This window comes from Molossus molossus, unplaced genomic scaffold, assembly GCF_014108415.1.
Source record: "Molossus molossus isolate mMolMol1 unplaced genomic scaffold, mMolMol1.p scaffold_m16_p_1, whole genome shotgun sequence".
Lineage (NCBI taxonomy): Eukaryota > Metazoa > Chordata > Mammalia > Chiroptera > Molossidae > Molossus > Molossus molossus.
Window position 1 is genome coordinate 201,466,112 of NW_023425344.1, and position 20,390 is coordinate 201,486,501.

Genomic DNA, 20,390 nt, shown 5'->3' on the forward strand with positions numbered 1-20,390 from the left:
AGACTATGACATGACAACTAACTGTAATGTAGGATTATGAATTGGATTACAGAATAGAAAAATAACATTAATTGAAAAATGTTGATATCTGTAATTTAGTTAATAGTATTGTACTAATGTTAATTTCTTACTTTTGATAGTTGTGCTATGGTTATGTAAGATGAGATATTAACATTCAGGGATGCTGAATGAAAATTATATAGGAACTCTACTTTTTTTGCAACTCTTTCCTAAGTCTTTGATAGGTCAAAAACACATTATTGGTTGTTATCATAAGGTAGCAATCGTAGTTTATAGATTTTTGTTTTTCTATTTTTCACCAAATACTTTATAATTAGTTTCTACATTGCTATATAGTCTTTATATGTATTTTTTGTGTGTGGCTAGAAGTAATCTGTTAAGCTGATTTACTGTAATTTGATTACTCATTTCTCAAAAACTGGGTATTTTTACCTTTCCAAATTATAAATATATAATAATCATCTTTGTTAATATATTTTTCTATTTATTTCTTTGGGATAAATTTCTAAAAATTGGATTACTGAGTTAAAGAATATGATCATTTTGACACTTAAGATATATTTGCCATATTACTTTATTAAAATATTGTACCAATTGACAACAATATTAATATTATACTTCTCTGTATTGTTTTGACATTTCAAATTATAAAATTTTGCCCTGGCCAGTTTGACTCAGCGGTTATAGTGTTGGCCTGCGGACCAGAGAGTATCGGGTTCGGTTTCCGCTAAGGGCACGTACCTCAGTTGCAGTATGTCCCCGGGCCTGATTGGGGTCATGTGGGTGGCGACCACTCGAAGTGTCTCTCAAATTATAAAATTTTTATAGTTGTAATTTTTAAAAATTATTAATGAGGTTGAACATGCCTCATTTTTTTTTTTGCCATATAATAATTTTTTTCCATTACAGTTGACATACATACAATATTATATTAATTTTGAGGGTGTACCCCAGTGATTACACAGTACATAACCTACTAAGTGATCATCTGATAAATCTTGTACCCATCTCACACCATACATAGTTATTAGAATATTATTTCCTATACTCTATATTCTCATGACTGTTCTATAACAACCAATTTGTACTTTTTTTTTATCTTCACCAGAGGACATTTTTGCATTCATCTTCAGATACAGTGGTAGGGAGAGAGGGAAGAAGAGAGAGAGAGAAACATTGACATGAGAGAGACACATCAACTGGCTGCCACCCACACGACCCCAACCGGGGCCGGGGACAAACTGTAACTGAGGTACGTGCCCTTAGCAGGAACTAGCCTGGGTCTCTTGGGACCGCAGGCCGATGCTCTAACCACTGAGTAAAAACCAGCCGTGGCAAGTCTAATAGATTTTTTTTTTTATCCTCACCCAAGGACATTTTTTTTTTTGTTTTTTTTTTTTATCCTCACCCGAGGATATTTTTCCATTTTTTGTACAGATAGAGTGGGAGGGAGAGAGAGGAAGGGAGAGAGAGAGAGAAACATCGATGTGAAGGGACACATCGAGAGGCTGCCACCCGCATGACCAACCAAGGCCGGGGACAAACTGCAACCGAAGTACGTGCCCTTAGGGGGAACCGAACCCGGGTCTCTCCGGACCGCAGGCCGACGCTCTAACCGCTGAGCCAAACTGGCCAGGGCCTCACCCGAGGACATTTTTCCATTTTTTGTTCAGATAGAGTGGGAGGGAGAGAGAGGAAGAGAGAGAGAGAGAGAGAGAGAAACATCGATGTGAAGGGACACATTGAGTGGCTGCTACCCCCATGACCAACCAGGGCCAGGGACAAACTACAACTGAGGTACGTGCCCTTAGCGGGAACTGAACCCGGGTCTCTCTGTACCGCAGGCCGACGCTCCAACAGCTGAGCCAAACCGGCCAGGGCAGTCTAATAGATTTTTTGATGGAGTCTTTAGGGTTTTCTATGTATAATATCATGTCATCTGCAAATAATGACAGTTTCACTTTAAAGAAGCCCCTTTAACATTTCATGTAGAATTGGTTTGGTGGTGATGAACTCCTTTAGCTTTTTGTTGTTTGGGAAGGTCGTCACCTGTCCTTTGATTCTAAATGATAGCTTTGCTGGTAGAGTAATCTTGGTTGTAGATCCTTGCTTTTCATCACTTTGAATATTTCTTGCTAATCCCTTCTGGCCTACAAAGTTTCTGTTGAGAAATCAGCTGACAGTCAAATGGGATCTCCATTGTAGGTAACTAACTGCTTTTTTTCTTTCTGCTTTTTTATTTTATTTTTTTATCCTCACCCGAGGACATTTTTCCATTTTTTGTTCAGATAGAGTGGGAGGGAGAGAGAGGAAGAGAGAGAGAGAGAAAGAGAGAGAGAAACATCGACGTGAAGGGGACACATCGAGTGGCTGCCACCCGCACGACCAACCAGGGCCGGGGACAAACTGCAACTGAGGTACGTGCCCTTAGCGGGATGGGAACCTGGGTGTCTCTGGACCGTAGGCCTACGCTCTAACTGCTGAGCCAAACCGGCCAGGGCTCTTTCTGCTTTTAAGATTCTATTTTTGTCTTTAACCTTTTACATTTTAATTATAATGTGCTTTAGTGTGGGCTTCTTTGTATTCATCTTGTTTGAGACTCTCTGTGCTTCCTAGACGTGTATGTCTATTTTCTTCACCAAGTTTGGGAAGTTTTCTGTCAATACTTTTTCAAATAGGTATTCAATCTTTTACCCTCTCTCGTCTCCTTCTGGCACCCCCATGATGCAAATCTTGGTTTGCTTGAACAACTACGTACATTCTGTGCATTTTTTAAATTCCTTTTTCTTTTCGTTGTTCTGATTGGGTGGTTTTTGCTTCCTTATATTGCAAATTGCTGATTTGATTATCTGCTTTGTCTACTCTACTGTTCATTTCTGACCTTTTTTTATGGTTTTTATATTCTTTTTCATGCTATTGAAGTTTTTACTAAGTCTCTTGAGCCATGTATTTGGTAGTTTCCTTGCCTCCATTTTATTTAGTTCTTTTTCTAGAGATTTCTTCTGTTCTTCATTTGAAACCTGTTTCTTTGTGTCTGTATTTTGGCTGTTTCCCTAAGTGTGTTTCTATGTATTAGGTAGAGCTGCTACCACTTCCAGACTTGGTATAGTGGCCTTGTGTACTAGGTGTCTTGTAGGGTGTAATGATGTAGCTTTCCCAATCTTCCAAGCAGGTGCACCTTTTTGTGGGCTGTGTGCACTGTCCTGTTATAGTTGAGCCGTGGTTGATGTTGGCAGTACTGGAAAGGATTGAGTCCTCGCCCCTCAGTCTGCAAGGATCTGCTACAACTACAGCAGAGGAGCTACTGTGCCAGAGCCAACCCTAGGTTGGCTAACTTGGCTGGTGTGGCTCATGGTTGAGCATTGACCCATGCAACAAGAGGTCACCAATTCAATTCCTGGTCAGGGCACATGCCCAAGTTCTGGGCCTGATCCCCAGTGATGGGCATGCAGGAGGCAGCCAATCGATGTTCACTCTCATCGATGTTAATCTCTCTCTCTCTCTCTCTCTCTCTCCCCCTTTCTCTCTCTCTAAAAATTGACAAAGAGCCCTGGCCAGTATGGCTCAGCAGTAAGAGCATCGCCCACAGACCAGTCTCGGGTTTGATTCTGGCCAAGGGCACGTACCTTGGTTGCGATTTGTTCCTGGCCCCAGTTGGGGTTGTGTGGGTGGCAGCCAATCGATGTGTCTCTCTCACATCAGTGTTTCTCTCTCATTTCTCTCTCTCTCTTTGTCTTCTTCCCTCTCTGCCTCCAGCTGTATCTGAAGATTCATGTAAAAAATATCCTCGGGTGAGGATTAAAAAAAGAAGAAAAAAAAAATGTTTTTTTAAAAAAATGTTTTTTAAAAGAAGTGTTTAGCGCAGCTGGTGTGACTCAGTGGATTCCTGTAGACTGTGAGGTTCTGGTTCTATTTCCAGTCAGGGCACATACCTTGGTTGTGGGCTCAGTCCCCTGTGAGGGGTGTGCAGGAGGCAGATGATCAATGTTTCTCTCTCACATTGATATTTCTCTCTCTTTCTTCCTTTTTTTGTCTCTAAAATAATCAATAAAAACCTATTTTTTAAAAACGTATATCTAAAGGTGATACTCAATATAGTTTTTCATTTATAAGGCATTTTATATTGTGTTGATAAACAGTTTGGTATTCTTGGTGATCCAAATTTCCATAAGTGAAGAAATGCAGCTTAACATTTATTGAGACCCTATTATGTGCCAAGCACTGCCTGTGTACTTCTTTGTTTTCCATTGAAATGATGGCTTTCCATAATCAGGGCAGAACCAGATCTTCTGATTTTATTGTTTTGCTCCATGGTGATACATCTTGTTTGTATTATAAGCTGACACCATTTGGTTTTCTTATTGAATTTTAGGAACAGAGAATTCTGGGAAGGTGGACAACTCTACCAAGGACCTACTTCCTCATCAAGAGATGCGATTTAAGTCTGGTCTAGAGAAGGCTATCAAGCATAAAGATAAACTTTTAGAGTTTGACAGAACTAGGTATGATGTGATTAGAATAACAAATGCTAAGAAGTAGACTAGTCCACAGACTCTACCCATTAAAACATTATTTTGGCACTTGATACATTCTTAGGGGTGGAGTGAAAAAGATTATAGGAAAAGAACAGCTGGATGCTCTGCGTTGGTGGCCTCCACATAGTTTTTGGTTCTATGTTTGAATAAAATAGTGTCCCACTCAAAGGATCCTATTCTGAAACATTTTTTGATTTTGGCACATGCTAGTATACTCCCAGAAAGTTGATTTGGGTTGAATAATTCCCCACTTTTTCACTTGCAGCCATTCAGTCATCATATATATTAGAGTGCCTATCATGTGCAAATTGCTGTGCTGGGATCTGGAGAATCTATGAGAAGTTGCCTCTGAGAGAGTGTAGGTAACACAATATCATGAGAAGGAATGATTTACCCTTCTCATTTCCTTTGACAATAAATTTTGTTTTGTTTTTATTTTCTGATTCAATGACCAATATATTAAAATGTTTCTAAAAGGCATTTATACTTATATGCTTTTGTCATTTAGCCTACTGACTTCTCTTTAGGAGACAGAATTTGCTAGTTCTATTTTTTTATTTCTTTCTCTTTCATTTTTTCTTTTTTTTGGACCAAATACATATATTGAAAACCAGTTAATGTTAAAAAAAAAAATTAATTAGGATTTAAATGCTCCCTTCTTAAAAGGCCATGTGAGAATGTGAGGGTTCTTAGAGAAATCCCCAAATCTCTTACTTATTGTAACTGACCTCGTACTCTATCCCTGGCATTGTAATCCTTTGGTTAGACACACTTTCTACTACCAAACTGCTATGAATACATGAGGTATACCTTTGAAAGCTATTTCTTAAGTAAGCTCATTGCAAGCTTTGTAACTCACATTTACTCTTAATCCTTTAAATATTACTTTTAGCCCTATTAAATAAAACTTAACATTAGAAATAGAATTGGAGCCCTGGCTGGCATGGTTCAGTGGTTAGAGAGTCAGCCTGGGCACCAGAGGGTCTCGGGTTTGATTCCAGTCAAGGGCACATACCTGGGTTGCAGGTTTGATCCCTTGTGCCAGAGGCAACCAATCGTTGTGTCTAGACACATTGATGTTTCTCTCTCCCCCACCCGCTTCTTCCCTTGCACTCTCTCTAAAAAAAAAGAAAAGAAAGAGAATTAGAAATGGAGTACATCTCTTGATCAATAAAAACTGGAAAATTGTCTTTCCCTATTGATGCTGCCCTTTTGCTGACATATTCGAGGTCACTTTTTTTTTTTAATGTATTTTTTTATTCTCACCCAAAGACATTTTTCCATTTATCTTCAGATAGAGCAGGAGGGAGAGAGGAAGGGAGAGAGAGAGAGAAACATTAGTGTGAGAGAGACACATTGAGTGGCGGCCACCCACATAACCCAACTGGGGCCGGAGACAAACTACAACCAAGGTACGTGCCCTTAGCGGAAATCGAACCCAGGACTCTCTGGTCCGGGGTCTGACGCTCTGACCACTGAGCTAAACCAGCCTGGGCACCATTTTTTTTTTTTTAATCTTCACCTGAGGATATTTTTACATTTATCTTCAGACAGAGTGGGAGGGAGAGAGAGAAAAAAACATTAATATGAGAGAGACATATCGACTAGTTGCTTCCCACACAATCCCACCTGGGGCAGGGGACAAACTATAACCCAGGTACGTGCCCTTGGCTTTGATCTGCAGGCTGACGCTCTAACCGCTGAGCCAAACTGGCCAGGGTTCAAGGTCACCACTTTCATTTTTTATTGATTTTTTTTATTGGAGAGAGAAGGGAGAGAGAGATAGAAACATCAATGTGAGAAACATTGATTAGCTGCCTCCTGTACGACCCCTACTGGGGATCAAGCCTGCCACCCAGGCATGTGCTCTGACCAGGAATCAAGCCGATACCTCTCAGTCCATGGAACAATGCTCAGTCCACTGAGCCACATCGCCCAGGCCCCACTTCCATTATTTAGGTTCACATATAGGATCAGTTTTCTCCTGATCCCTCTTTTAAAAAAAATTTTTTTTTCTTTATTGATTTTAGACACAGACTAAGGGAGAGGGAGAGAGACATCGATGAGAGAGAACCTCAGTTGGCTGCCTCCTGCATGCCCTACTCTGGATTTGGCCCACAACCTGGGCATGTGCCCTGACCAGGAATGCAACCAGCAACCTCTTGGTGCATGGGTTGACGCTCAACCACTCAGCCACACTGGCCCGGCTCTCCTGATCCCTCTTAAGCTTCCCACTGTCAGTCTACTTTAAAACTTATAATTCTGCCCAGCTGGTGTGGCTTAGTGGTTGAGCATTGACCCATGCACCAAGAGGTCACCAGTTTGATTCCTGGTCAGGGCACATGTCCAGGTTGTGGGCCAGATCTCCACTGGGGGGCATGCAGGAGGCAGCCAATCGATGTTCTCTCTCATTGATGTTTCTGTCTCTATCTCCCTCTCCCTTCCTCTCTCTTTCAAATCAATAAAGAAAAATAAATAAATAAAACTTTTATAATTCCAGCTGAATCCTGAATAATTGAAATCAATATATGAATATGATTTGAGGGTTTCCCTATGCCTGTATATATTACAGATTTGTAACTTTGCACAAATCCAGTTGGTTTGTGACTTTAAGAGTAGTCACTTAACTGCTGTGAGCCCTGGGTTATCATATGTAGAATGAGAGAGTGGGTCATCAAGATTTCTTCTAGTTCTCAGTTTCTTTGTTGATATAATCTTAGAAACAGGCCTGATTATCATATCCTGGAACTTGGTCAGTGTATTAGTGAGGGACTGGAGATTTGGGGAGTGGGGACTGACATATAGTAGTAGAGTAGTAAGGTGTCCTAAGAGTAAGCCACAGGACTGAGAGTCCAGATTAGAACAGCAGTTTCTAAGGAAAAGGGTAGCAATTGGGCCTAGCAAGAACAGACTAAGTCTAATTATAGAGGGAGTACGATATTACGTAAGCTGTCAAGATGTGAACTCAGATGCAGCAAAACCAGACAGAAGCCCAGTTTTCAGAAGATGAGGACTAGAGTAGTAAGAACGCTAGAAGGACAGTGGATTATGGTGCTGTCTTTTCCTGCCTGAGGAGGAGATTAGTTTTAGGAGCTGAGCCAAGCCTGTATAGGGTAAGATATATGCAGAAGCTGGAAACCAGGCAGATCTTGACCACCTTTTAGAACATTCTTGGGCATCCATATTTGAGATAATAACCTTTAGGACAGCATAAGAGTAAGCTGTCTTGAAACAGTTTCCCAGTAATCAAGTTCCCATTTGTCAATAGGCAGCCTGTCGTGGTTATTTTTTTTTTTCTTTTTCTTAGCATTCGAAGGACCCAAGTAATTGATGATGAGTCAGATTACTTTGCCAGTGATTCTAACCAGTGGTTGTCTAAAATTGAGCGGGAAACTCTGCAGAAGCGAGAAGAGGAACTGAGAGAATTTCGACATGCCTCTCGGCTCTCTAAGAAGATCACCATTGACTTTGCAGGCAGGAAGATTGTGGAAGATGAAAATCCACTAGCCCAGTATCATAGCAAGTAAGTGGATAGCAGCAGAAAGGATGTAAAAGAAGGGGGTGGTTTGACTGTAAAAGATTTGCCCCATCTAATGGATCTGTTATTTTTGTTGATTTTTAAAAAATAATATATTCACTTGGAATAGAAATATGTAAGAGTAGCTGAGAAAATTTTGAAAATGAACAGGGAGGGGAACTTATCCTACTAGATAATTACTGTAGTTTTATTAAAAGACTGTTTTTAAAACAATGAGGTATAGTTTGGGCACAGGAATAGATCAATGAAACATAATAAAACCCAGAAAGAGACAAGTGTCTGCATTGTGGGTGTATGTGTGCATGAGTGCATGTCTATATGAGTGTAAATTTTGTAACTGATAAAGATAATAATTCTAAACAGTAAGGAAAGGATTAAATATATGATGGATGATTAGCCACCAGCTTAGAAAAAATCTACACTAGATCTCTACCTCAAATCATTCTGTGACAGTTTGACTAAAGAGTTAAATGTAAAAGAAATAAAAGAATCAAGAAGATATATAGATATATAGGAGAATATAGTTATAGTCTTGGTGTGATAAATCTCTTTTTTTTTTTAATCCTCACCCGAGGAAATTTTTCCATTTTTTGTTCAGATAGACTGGGAGGGAGAGAGAGAGAGAAACATCGATGTGAAAGGGACATATCGAGTGGCTGCCTCCCGCAACCTAGGTACATGCCCTTAGTGGGAACCGAACCCGGGTCTCTCTGGACTGCAAGCTGACGCTCTAACCACTGAGCAAAACCGGCCAGGGCGATAAATCTCTTTCTAAGCAGGATACAGAACCCAGAAGTCAAAAAGGCATATTTATTTATATATGTTTATTTATTTATTTAAGTTCTTTTTTTTTTTTTATCCTCACCTGAGGACATTTTTTGCATTCATCTTGAGAGAGAGAGGAGGGAGAGAGAGAGAGAAACATTGACATGCGAGAGACACATCAAGTGGTTGCCACCCACACAACCCCAACCAGGGCCAGGGACAAACCACAACTGAGGTACGTGCCCTTAGCAGGAACCGAACCTGGGCCTCTCTGGTCCACGGGCCGATGCTTCAGCCACTGAGCCAAACCAGCCAGGGCTATGTTTTTTTTTTTTTAAACATTTTTTATTGACTTTTACAGAGAGAGGGAGAGAGAGATAGAAACATCGATGAGAGAGACACATCGATCGGCTGCCTCCCACAAGCTCCCCACTGGGTATTGACCTGGCAACCCAATCATGTGCCCTGACCAGGAATCGAACTGGTGACCTCTTGGTTCATGGGTTAATCCTCAGCCACTGAGCCACACCGGCTAGGCTGATATAAGTACCAGACTTAGAGAAAATATTTTCAATGTTTAACATTCAAAGAGTAATATCCATAATATATACTAAGACCTGCAAATTAAAAGAAAAGACCATGCCTTGGCCGGTGTGGCTCAGTTGGTTGGGCATCATCCTGTGCACCAGGAAGGTGCCAGTTTGATTTCTGGTCAAGAGCACATACCCAGGTTTTGGGCTTGATCCCCTCTCACATTGATGTTTCTCTCTCTCTCTCTCTCTCTCTCTCTCTCTCTCTCTCTCCCTCCCTCCCCCTCTCTCTCTTTCCCTCTCTTCCCTCTTCCTTCCTTTCTCTCTAGAAACCAATAAAGTATTCTTTAAAAAAAAAAAGTAAGAAAAGTAAAAAAATAAATAAATAAGAAAAGTAAAAATAAAAAGGAAACTGGAGCCCTGGCCGATTTGGCTCAGCGGTAGAGCGTCGGCCTGCGGTCCAGGGAGGCCCAGGTTCGGTTCCCGCTCAGGGCATGTACCTCAGTTGCGGTTTGTCCCTGGCCCTGGTTGGGTCATGAGGGTGGCAACCACTCAATGTATCCATTTCACGTCAGTGTTTCTCTCTCTCTCTCCCTCCCCACTCTATCTGAACAAAAAATGGAAAAATGTCTTCAGGTGAGGATAAAAAAAAAAAAAGGAAACTGGAAAGAAAAAGACCAAAAATATTTCAGTAAAAAAGTAGGCAATTTGCCCAGCCAGTGTGGCTAAGTGATTGAATGTCCAAGAGGTCACCTGTTCAATTCCCAGTCAGGGCAAATGCCCAGGTTGTGGGCCACATCCTTAGTGGAGGGCAGGCAGGTGGTGGCCAATTAATGTTCTCTCTCACTGATGTTTCCATCTCTCTCTCTCTCCCTTCCCCTCTCTCTAAAATCAATAAAGAAAAGAAAATTTAAAAATGAGCAATGTAGCCCTGGCTGGTTTGGCTCAGCGGTTAGAGTGTCGGCCTGCGGTCCAGAGAGACCCGGGTTTGGTTCCCGCTAAGGGCACGTACTTCAGTTGCAGTTTGTCCCTGGCCCTGGTTGGTCATGTGGGTGGCAGCCACTCGATGTGTCCCTTTCACGTCTGTGTTTCTCTCTTTCTTCCTCTCTCTCCCTCTCACTCTACCTGAACAAAAAATGGAAAAACGTCCTCAGGTGAGGATTAAAAAAAAAAAGAAGTGGGCAATTTATAGGTGAGAAAATAAAAAGTCACTAAATGTTTGAAAAGATGCTTAACTAGTTACCAAAGAAATGCAGATTTTAACATGTATCATTAAATGGCTGAAATAAAATATATATAATATGCATAATTTGTGAGTGCAGGAAAATGGGTATGATCTTTTACTGTGGATGGGAGTATTAAAATGGTACAGCCTTTTTCAGATATATAGCTTAGTGATCAAACAATCATACCCTATAATTGGATGCATTTTTAGGAGATAAACAAGCACAAGCAAGACTAGGCTTTGAGGTGCCTACTGTCCCATGTGTTCATGTGAGCATGAACAGTGAACAGTGTGAACTACATAGCAGAGGGCTGTCCCTAATTCTGAATTAAATGTCTGTGTGTGTGTGTGTGTAAAATCACACACAACTGCACAGAAGGAGGAGCATAGGGAATTCCCCCCAAAATAAATAAGTAAAAATAAATAATAAATGGTATAGCCTCAATACCAAAAGTGAACTGTAATATACACTATGGATTTGGGGTGATAGTGATGTGTCAATGTAGGTTCATTAATTATTACAAATGTACCAGTCTAGTGAGGGATGTTTGATAATGAGGGAGGTTCTGCATGTGTGGGGACAGGGAATATAGGAGAAATCTCTGAACCTTATTTTATTTGTGCTATGAACTTAAAACTTCTGTAAAAAATGAAGTCTATTTAAAAAAATTGCTATTGTGGCCACTTAGAGTTGAGAAGAGATACACATATTGGCTCCAGCACAATACTGAAAAGAAAGCACATAGAGATCTTGCCCTGCTTTTTGTTTTGAAAATTACACACTTCTCTCTCTCTCTGTATATATATATATATGTATGTGTGTGTGTATATATATATATATGTATATATATATATGTATATACATGTATATATATATCTCTATCTTTCTCTTTCATTCTGTCTATATCTCTCTCTTTCTCTCTCTCTCTCTCACACACACACACACACACAGATATCAGTGAACACAGTAGTGTTTTCCACAGTGCCCAATCCTTGGCTTTTCTCTTTCATACCTGGCAAATTCATTATAGAATTTTCATAAACAAAGGTTATTCTATCACTGTAGGAAATTCTACCACTAGCTTCAAAATAATTATTTGTTCTAGTTTATTATGAATATGATACACAGATATAAAAAAAATTTCTGGGTGATGGGTTTAGGAATTTATTTTTCTTTATTGATTTGAGAGAGAGGGGAAGGGAGAGGGAGAGAGAGACAGAAACATCGATGAGAGAGAACATCGATTGACTGCCTCCTGCATGCCCACCACTGGGGGTTTGGCCCACAACCTGGGCATGTGCCCTGAATGGGAATCAAACTGGCGACCTCTTGGTGCATGGCTCAACCACTGAGCCACACCAGCTGGGCAAGGAATTTTTTTAAATGTTTTTATTGATATTTTAGGGAGAGAGAGAAAGAAACATTAATGTGAGAGAGAAACATCTGTTGGCTGCCTCCTGCACATCCCCCACTGGGACTTGAGCCCACAACCAGGGCATGTGCCCTGTCCAGGAATTGAACCAGGACCTCCCAGTCCATGGGATGACGCTCAATCCACTGAGCCACACTGGCCAGGCTGCTTTAGGAAATTTTTATTTTCTTCCTGTTAATTTATATTTTCCAATTTTTCCATAATAAAAGTGAATTTCTTTTATAATAAAAATCATTTTATATCTAATAAAAAAGGGTACAGCCTTCTAGAAGTGAAACTGGATAGTATCTCAAAATTTAAATTGTGCATACTTTTTGACTTATCAGTTACATACCTATATCAAATGCTAATTTCTTCATTCTCTTCTTAACAAGTAAAAATATATTTGCACCTGGCCAGTGTGTCTCAGTGATTGAGCATCCACCCATGCACCAAGAGGTCACTGGTTCCATTCCCGATCAGGGCACATGCCCAGGTTGTGGACCAGAGCCCCAGTAGGATGCATGCAGGAGGCGGCCAATCGATGTTCTCTTTAATTGATGTTTCTATCTTTCTCTTCCTCTCTCTCTAAAATCAATAAAGAAAATAATTTAAAAATTTGCCATTCTGCCCTGGCCGGGTTTCTTGGTTGGTTGGAGTGTCATCTGGTACACCAAAGGTTGCAGTTTGATTCCCGGTCAGGGCACGTACCTAGGTTGTGGGTTTGATCCTTTTTGGGGTGCATACAGGAGGCAGCTGATCGATATTTCTCTCTCACATCGATCTTTTTCTTTCTCCCCCTTCCTTTTTCTTTTTAACCAATAAAAACATAACCTCCGGTGAGGAGTTTTAAAAAATTGCCATTCTGACATGAAAAATTATATTTCTTCATAATTTTTATTCACATTTCTATGCTTTGGTTGTATGCTAGTAAATCTGAACATTCTAAAAATGTGTTGATTAACTATTTGTATTATTCCTTTTATACATTATGGAGTTCTGGATATACTTACCACTATACTGTATGTTAAATCTATTTCCCTCCTTCAGATCCCTCTGTCCCCACCTTATTTTAGCCTCACCTCTTTCTTCAAATTATTCTACTCTTTTTTTTAAAAAAAGCTTTATGCCTTTGTTTTTGCCTTTTCTTTAGTTTGTAAATCTCTCCCCAATCTTTGCCTTTCAAATAGCTACCTCTCTTTTGAATCTTCCAGATGGATTGTGCCTCATAGTATTAATTACATCCTCTCATGTTTCGTTCATCATCTTTTTAGCTCTTGAAGGCAGGAACCATGCCCTCTACACCTTTTGTTTCCTTTCTTAGAAGAGGGTCCTACTAAGTATTTCTTTAATTGTATTTAAGGTCAGATTCAGCCTTTTTTACTGGTAGAACCTTTTTATTATGTTGTGCTTCAGAATCATCATTATCCACATCTGTCAAGCATCCAGCAGGGGTGTGGAGATAAAGCAGCAAGTAATGTAGTGCTATAGAGTAGAATAAGATACACTTCCTGCAGGACCTGTGATCTCTTACTATCCAGTAGAATTAGTTCCACAAATGAAAATAATCACATAGGTTTAGAGCCAAATAGTCATAGCAAATGCAACCATAGGATGTATCCAATGACTAAATAGATGCTACAGGACTTCAGAGAAAGAAGGAAGCACTTTTGTTTAGAGCCAAAAGAGTCCCTCATTAGAACTTCTGGGCCCTGAAGCAAGACTAGGATTTAGATCAGCATAAGAGGAGTGGAGAGAGGAACTCTTGAGTGGGCAGAAGAATAATTACATGTATTGAATAAATAGCCTGCCATAGAATACTCTTCTGTAGGTCAGACTATTTCTAGGTAACTTTTATAATCCTGGCATTTTAAATAATTTGGTTAAACAGATGAATGACTATAGTAGGCCCTATCTATTTTCTTAGCATTCTGGATCTCTTGCCAACTTATATTCCTTAGGGTTCTTGTAGTGAAGAGAAGGAAGTTTGGGTGGGGGTGGAGCAGGGAAGGAGGTCATCCATGAACCCCTCTTTGAATTTTATTATTGTAGAAGGATTTTTTGTTGGTGGTAAGTAAGGATGTCTGAGCATAGAACATTACCAATTATTGCATCCTTTGGTTTGTTATCACAGACTAGATGAGACAATACAGGCCATTGCCAGTGGAACCTTGAACCAACCACTGACCAAATTGGATAGATCTTCTGAAGAGCCTTTGGGAATTCTGGTGAATCCCAACCTGTACCAGTCCCCTCCCCAGGTTAGTGGACCTTTGCTCTAACTGATAATGAGAGAAGTTTGGGCCCAGACATTACTCCTTTCAAGTGTGCCTCTTTAATAGGCTGTAAATACCAATCTGCTTTCTCTACATATCCACCTACCTTATTCTCTGGCTCAATTTGTTCCAGTCTTTTTGCAGTACTTCTTACAAGCTGACCTGTATTATCTTCTGAGTATTTTGAAAGAGAGGATTTTGTTAAGTACTATAAAGATTTAGATAGTAATTCCATGGTCCTTTTGTCGATGTTTTTTTTTCTGTATATTTTATAAAATGTGGGTAGCCCATAGAGGGATGATTTAAATTAATGCATTAATTCACATATTTATTGTTGTCATTTATTTTTCTTTTTTTTTTTTTTCTTTTTTTTTTTTAAAGGTTAGTTTTATTATTATTTTTTTAATCCTCATCCGAGGACATTTTTCCATTTTTGTGTACAGACAGAGTGGGAGGGAGAGAGAGGAAGAGAGAGAGAGGGAAACATCGATGTGAAAGGGACACATCGAGTGGCTGCCACCCGCACGACCAACCAGGGCCGGGGACAAACTGCAACCGAGGTACATGCCCTTAGCGGGAACCGAACCCGGGCCTCTCCGGACCGCAGGCGGACGCTCTAACCGCTGAACCAAACCGGCCAGGGCTCATTTATTTTTCTATCAAGTACATTGAGCACCTGCTATGTACAGGAACAGTAGAAGGTGATCAATCAGACGTTACTTCCATCTTCAAAGAACTTGTAGACGAGTAGAGGAAAAGATTATATATGCAGCTTTAAGACTAATGGAGATATAAATCAAGTACAGTGGAAATCCAGAGGAGGGAAAGACTACTTCTAGTTGAGGGGAATAAAAGAGACTTTTATGGGAAACCTGCCATTTATTAAAAGTAACTATCCTAGAAATGGATGTTTGGGACTGATGGGGCAAAAACATTTAAGGGAGAATGAACTGTAGGAATAAGGCATGGGTACACAAAAACATGGGAGATGTATATGGAATAGTGGATTTAAGCAACCTAGATAGTACTCATAAAAGGGATCATCATGAGAAATAGAGTAGGGTTAGGTAGATAGAACCAGAGCTTAAATGTTTAGCTAGGAAGTTTTCACATTTTTATTTCATAAATTAATGTAAGTAATAGAAGGTTCTTAAACAGAGAAGAGCAATCAAAGTAGTGTTTTACACAGCTTAACTGGAAATATTTGTTCAGCAGCACTGTGTACATGCCAGTTTTTTTGCTAGGTGCTAGGAAATGAAAAGACAAAGGCCCAGCTCCTGTCCTTAAGGACTTCAGATTTACTGGGAAGATGTGTTAGAATACAAATAATTGCAATTCATTAAGGTAATTGCTATGATAGACATGTCACAGGTACAATAGGACTTTAGGAGAGAGTTCATTCTCCCTCCTTCCACTGAAGGAGTCACACACAAAAAAATAGTGTTTGAGGGGAGACTTAGATGAATAGGAATTTCCAAGCAGACAGATCAGAGGAAAGAATTCCAGGTAGAAAGTACAACATGTACAAAGACTCAGCAGTTTGAGAGCATTGTATGTTTGGAGAACCACAAGTAATTAAAAGTTAGAAGTTAAAGTGGACTAGTAGGTGTATTAATTTCCTAGGGCAGCCATGACAGAGTAGCACAGCTGGTTGGCTTAAGACAACAGAAATTTATTCTCTCACAGTTCTCAACACTGAAATCGAGGTGTCAGCAGGGCCGTGCTCCCTCTGAAGGCTCTACTGGAGAACGCTTTCTTGCCTCTTTCAGCTTCTGGTGCCCGCAAGGCAGCTCTTGGTTTGTAACTGTGTCACTCTAATCTCTGCGTCTTCACATGGCCTTCTTTCCTGTGTGTGTTTTTAAATTTTTTTTTTAAAGAGGATATCTATTAAAGCTGGAGACTGTAAAACAAGAAAGGGCTGGAGAAATGAGCCTAGGCTGGTCTGCTTTTGCTCCCTTAAGTCATCATAGAAAAGGGGGCCTTGGGTGCAGGGTCATAGGGTTAGCCTGGAATGAACTGCCACTGCCCATTGCTGCCCTGGTTGGGGTCCCTTAGAGTTTAGGCAATGCATGCCTGTAGGGAGAAAAAGAAGGGGAGAGGGAAGGGAGAGTGGATGGGTGTGCTCCCAGGAGGGATGCTTGCCTCCTGTGTATCTTTGTGTGTTCTCCCCTTTTATAAGGACACCAGTCATTAGATTTGAGGCCCACGCTAATCCAGTATGAACTTATTTTAACTTGATTACATCTGCAGAGACTATTTCCAAGTATGGTTTTGGGTGGAAATACATTTTGTGAGTGATACTATTTAACCCAATACAGTAGGCAACATCTCATCATGAAAGCCTTTATGTCTCATGCTGAGGATTTTGGTTTTATCCTAAAGCAGACAAAGAAGAGGCCTTGAAGGATTTTAGCAGAAGATTGACTTGACTTCCATGCCTATGTAGAGAATGGAATGGAGGGAGGAGTAAGGCTAGAAGCAGGGAAATTGCTGAGAAGGTTATTGCAGTAGCACAGTGGGGAGATGCTATGGGCCTAAATTAGTGCTATAGCACTAGTAGGGCAGTAGAGAGTTATTTAAAGGCTAAAAATGTAGCCCTGGCTAGTTTGCTCAGTGGTTAGAGCATTGGCCTGCCGACCAGAGAGTCCCAGGTTCAATTTTCGCTATGGGCACGTACCTTGGTTGCAGTTTGTCCCTGGCCCTTGTTGGGGTTGTGTGGATGGCGACTACTCGATGTGTCTGTCTCACATCGATGTTTCTCTCTCCCTCCTTCTTTCCCTCCCGCTCTATCTGAAGATAAATGCAAAAGCGTCCTTGGGTGAGAATAAAAATAAATAAATAAAAATAAATAAATAAAGGCTAAAAATGTAGATGTAGAGAACAGTTAGCAGGCTCTATAATAGTATTATTGAAAGGTAATAAGAGATTAATTTAGCAAAATGGCTGTGAGAATAGAGAAACAAGTAAACAAGAACTGTAATAGAGATAGAATAGAGAATTCGGATCTCAGAATTGTTCAAATACCAACATTTTTATGAAATCACTTATTTCCTCTGTAATGGATCAGTTCTTCCTCTGTGTTCCTACTTAAGAGCTTATATCCCTATATAGTACTTACTCAGTTCTGCCTTATAGTTTGGATAGTTATTTATATGTCTGTCTTCTGTTAGGATTCTAAATTCCTTGAATGCAAGAACTGTATCTTTTTTATATTTTATGTGTTGCTACTTTATGCCTTTTCGTATAGTTAAGTACTTAAATGTTTCTTTTTTTTTAAGACACAACACAGTTAGACTCATAAATTTTTTTTTTTTTTTTTTTTTTTTTTAATCCTCACCCGAGGATATTTTTCCATTTTTTGTACAGATAGAGTGAGAAGAAGAGAGAGAGAGAAACATCGATGTGAAGGGACACATCGAGTGGCTGCCACCCGCACGACCAACCAGGGCCGGGGACAAACTGCAACCGAAGTACGTGCCCTTAGCGGGAACTGAACCCGGGTCTCTCCGGACCGCAGGCTGACGCTCTAACCGCTGAGCCAAACTGGCCAGGGCAGACTCATAAATTTTTATTGCAGAAAGATTCTCAGAGATTTATTTAGTCCAATCCCATCATTTACAGTTGAGAAAATTGAAACCTTTAAGGGTTAAATGATTGTTTAGAGTTTCTAGACTACCACTCTAGCATTCCCCCCCCCCCTATAAATTACTAAATGAAAAGTCAAAAAATTAAGACAACTAACCCCAACCTCACCATCCTAATAAAGCCTCTTCCCCACCCATCCACTCACCCTTAAATTTCGGAGCACTCAGTCTTCTTGCTCTGGATGGAAGAAACATTAACCTTTGTCATTCTCTGATTGAACTACTGCCTGGACTCTTCAGTCTCCTGTAATTACCTGTACCCTGTAATTTTCTATTCTCTTTACATGATGGGAGCCTTGTTTCTGTAGTGCTCCGTCCTCTCTTTTAGGAACAAGTTGTATAATTCAGGGTAAGAAAATACTTCATGCATCCAGTAGTCAGAACTGCTGCTCTTGAAAACATCTGTTTGGCTTTTCTGGTACTAGCATGTGATCCTGCCCCTAAGCACATGAAGAATGTACAGACCAATGTGTTGAACCTTCATTTGGCTGATAGATTTATGTTGGGAAATTGTCCAGAATCCAATATAGATTATTAATAGGCATAAAATGGAAGTAATTACAGACCAATTATTTGGTCTGATAGTTGTGCTGTTGCTGAAATTCATTAGAAAGCTTTGTATGGAGATTTCAACATTCTAATTATCCTCTAAGATGGGACTTTGTTATCATACCTGGGGATTCTACTGAATTTAGACCTTCTCCAGCTTTTTAGGCCCTGTTTCAGACAAAGATGGGTTAAAATTTTCTAACAGTATGTTCCCACTATGATTTCTTCATTTTTAGCATTCATCTCATTTTTTATATCTACTTCGGGTTCTTCCCTTTTCAAAACTAAACATTTTTTTTTCCTGTGTAGTGGATAGACCAGACAGGTGCAGCCCCACAGAAGAAGGCTTTCCATTCAGCAGAATCAGAACTAGAGTTCAGCTCATATCGGCACCAATTGCGAATCCAGGACGAAGAATTTCAAGAAGGCTTTGATGGTGGTTGGTGCCTCTCTATGCATCAACCCTGGGCTTCTCTGCTTGTCAGAGGGATTAAAAGGTAAGAAGAGAAATGAATCTTGGCATTGAGAAATTTTTCAGTGACATAAAGTTGAATTAGCCCTGGCCGGTTTGGCTCAGCGGTTAGAGCATCTGCCTGCGGTCCGGAGAGACCCGGGTTCGGTTTCCGCTAAGGGCATGTACCTCGGTTGCAGTTTGTCCCCGGCCCTGGTTGGTCGTGCAGGTGGCAGCCACTCGATGTGTCCCTTTCACATCGATGTTTCCCTCCCTCTCTCTTCCTCTCTCTCCCTCCCACTCTGTCTGTGCAAAAAATGGAAAAATGTCCTCGGGTGAGGATAAAAAAAAAATAAATAAAAATAAAGTTGAATTAGAATTATGGACTGGAATCACATGTTATTGATTTGGTAATAGGTTTTTTGTTATTGTTGTTTGCTTTTCTTTTTTCTTTATTGATTTTAGAGGGAAAGGAAGAGAGAGGCATAGAGAGATAGAAACGTCGATGGCCGCCTCCTGCATGCCCCCTACTGGGGATCTGACCCACAACCTGGTCAGGTGCCCTGACCGGAAATTAAACCGGAGACCTCTTGGTGCATGGGTCAGTGCTCAACCACTGAGCCACACCAGTGGGGTTTTTTTTTTAACTGAATAGCTTTAAAAAACAGGTTAAAATGGCTATGAATTTTAGTCATTTAGAATACAAGTTTTTACATCTTTGGAGGAAGTCTGTTAATAAGACTTCTTTTGGCATTGCCTTTGTAATATAGCACTCAACAACTTTAATGGTTTGATTCTATTTGAAATTCAAAAATTTTAATAATTATTTATTAATTTTTTAATACACTTGCCTAACTGGTTTTGTTTTTCTTTCGTCTGTCTGTCTCTCTCTCTCTCTCTCTCTCTATCTATCTATCTGAATAATCATATTAAGAAACTATTTTACCACAATTCCTTTTCTTTCTTTCATTTATTTATTTATTCATTCATTCATTCATTCATTCATTCATTCATTTCCTCACCTGAGGACACTTTTGCATTTATCTTCAGATAGAGTGGGAGGGAGAGAGGGAGGCAGAGAGAGAGAGAAACATTGATGTGAGAGAGACACATCAGGTGGCTGCCACCCACACAACCCCAACCCGGGCTGGGGACAAACTGCAATCAAGCCCTGGCCAGTTTGGCTCAGCAGTTAGAGTGCCGGCCTGCGGTCCAGAGAGACCCGGGTTTGATTCCCGCTAAGGGCATGTACCTTGGTTGCAGTTTGTCCCTGGCCCTGGTTGGTCGTGCGGGTGGCAACCACTTGATGTGTCCCTTTCACATCGATGTTTCTCTCTCTCTCTCTCTTCCTCTCTCTCCCTTCCACTCTATCTGAACAAAAAAAGGAAAAATGTCCTCGGGTGAGGATAAAAAAAAAACAAAACAAAAAACTGCAATCAAGATA

General features: G+C 40.3%; 1 protein-coding gene across 3 annotated transcripts in view; it reads left to right on the plus strand.

The window, feature by feature from the left end:
- The window catches only part of TRIP4 (thyroid hormone receptor interactor 4), a 73,085-nt gene that overhangs the window by 22,448 nt on the left and 30,247 nt on the right, over nucleotides 1–20,390 (plus strand). For all 3 annotated transcript variants that reach the window (XM_036281449.1, XM_036281457.1, XM_036281467.1), the window contains 4 exons: nucleotides 4,394–4,523; nucleotides 7,864–8,079; nucleotides 14,161–14,287; nucleotides 18,805–18,992. In XM_036281449.1, the coding sequence (XP_036137342.1) occupies nucleotides 4,394–4,523; nucleotides 7,864–8,079; nucleotides 14,161–14,287; nucleotides 18,805–18,992 (661 nt within the window). The remainder of the gene's footprint in view (nucleotides 1–4,393; nucleotides 4,524–7,863; nucleotides 8,080–14,160; nucleotides 14,288–18,804; nucleotides 18,993–20,390) is intronic.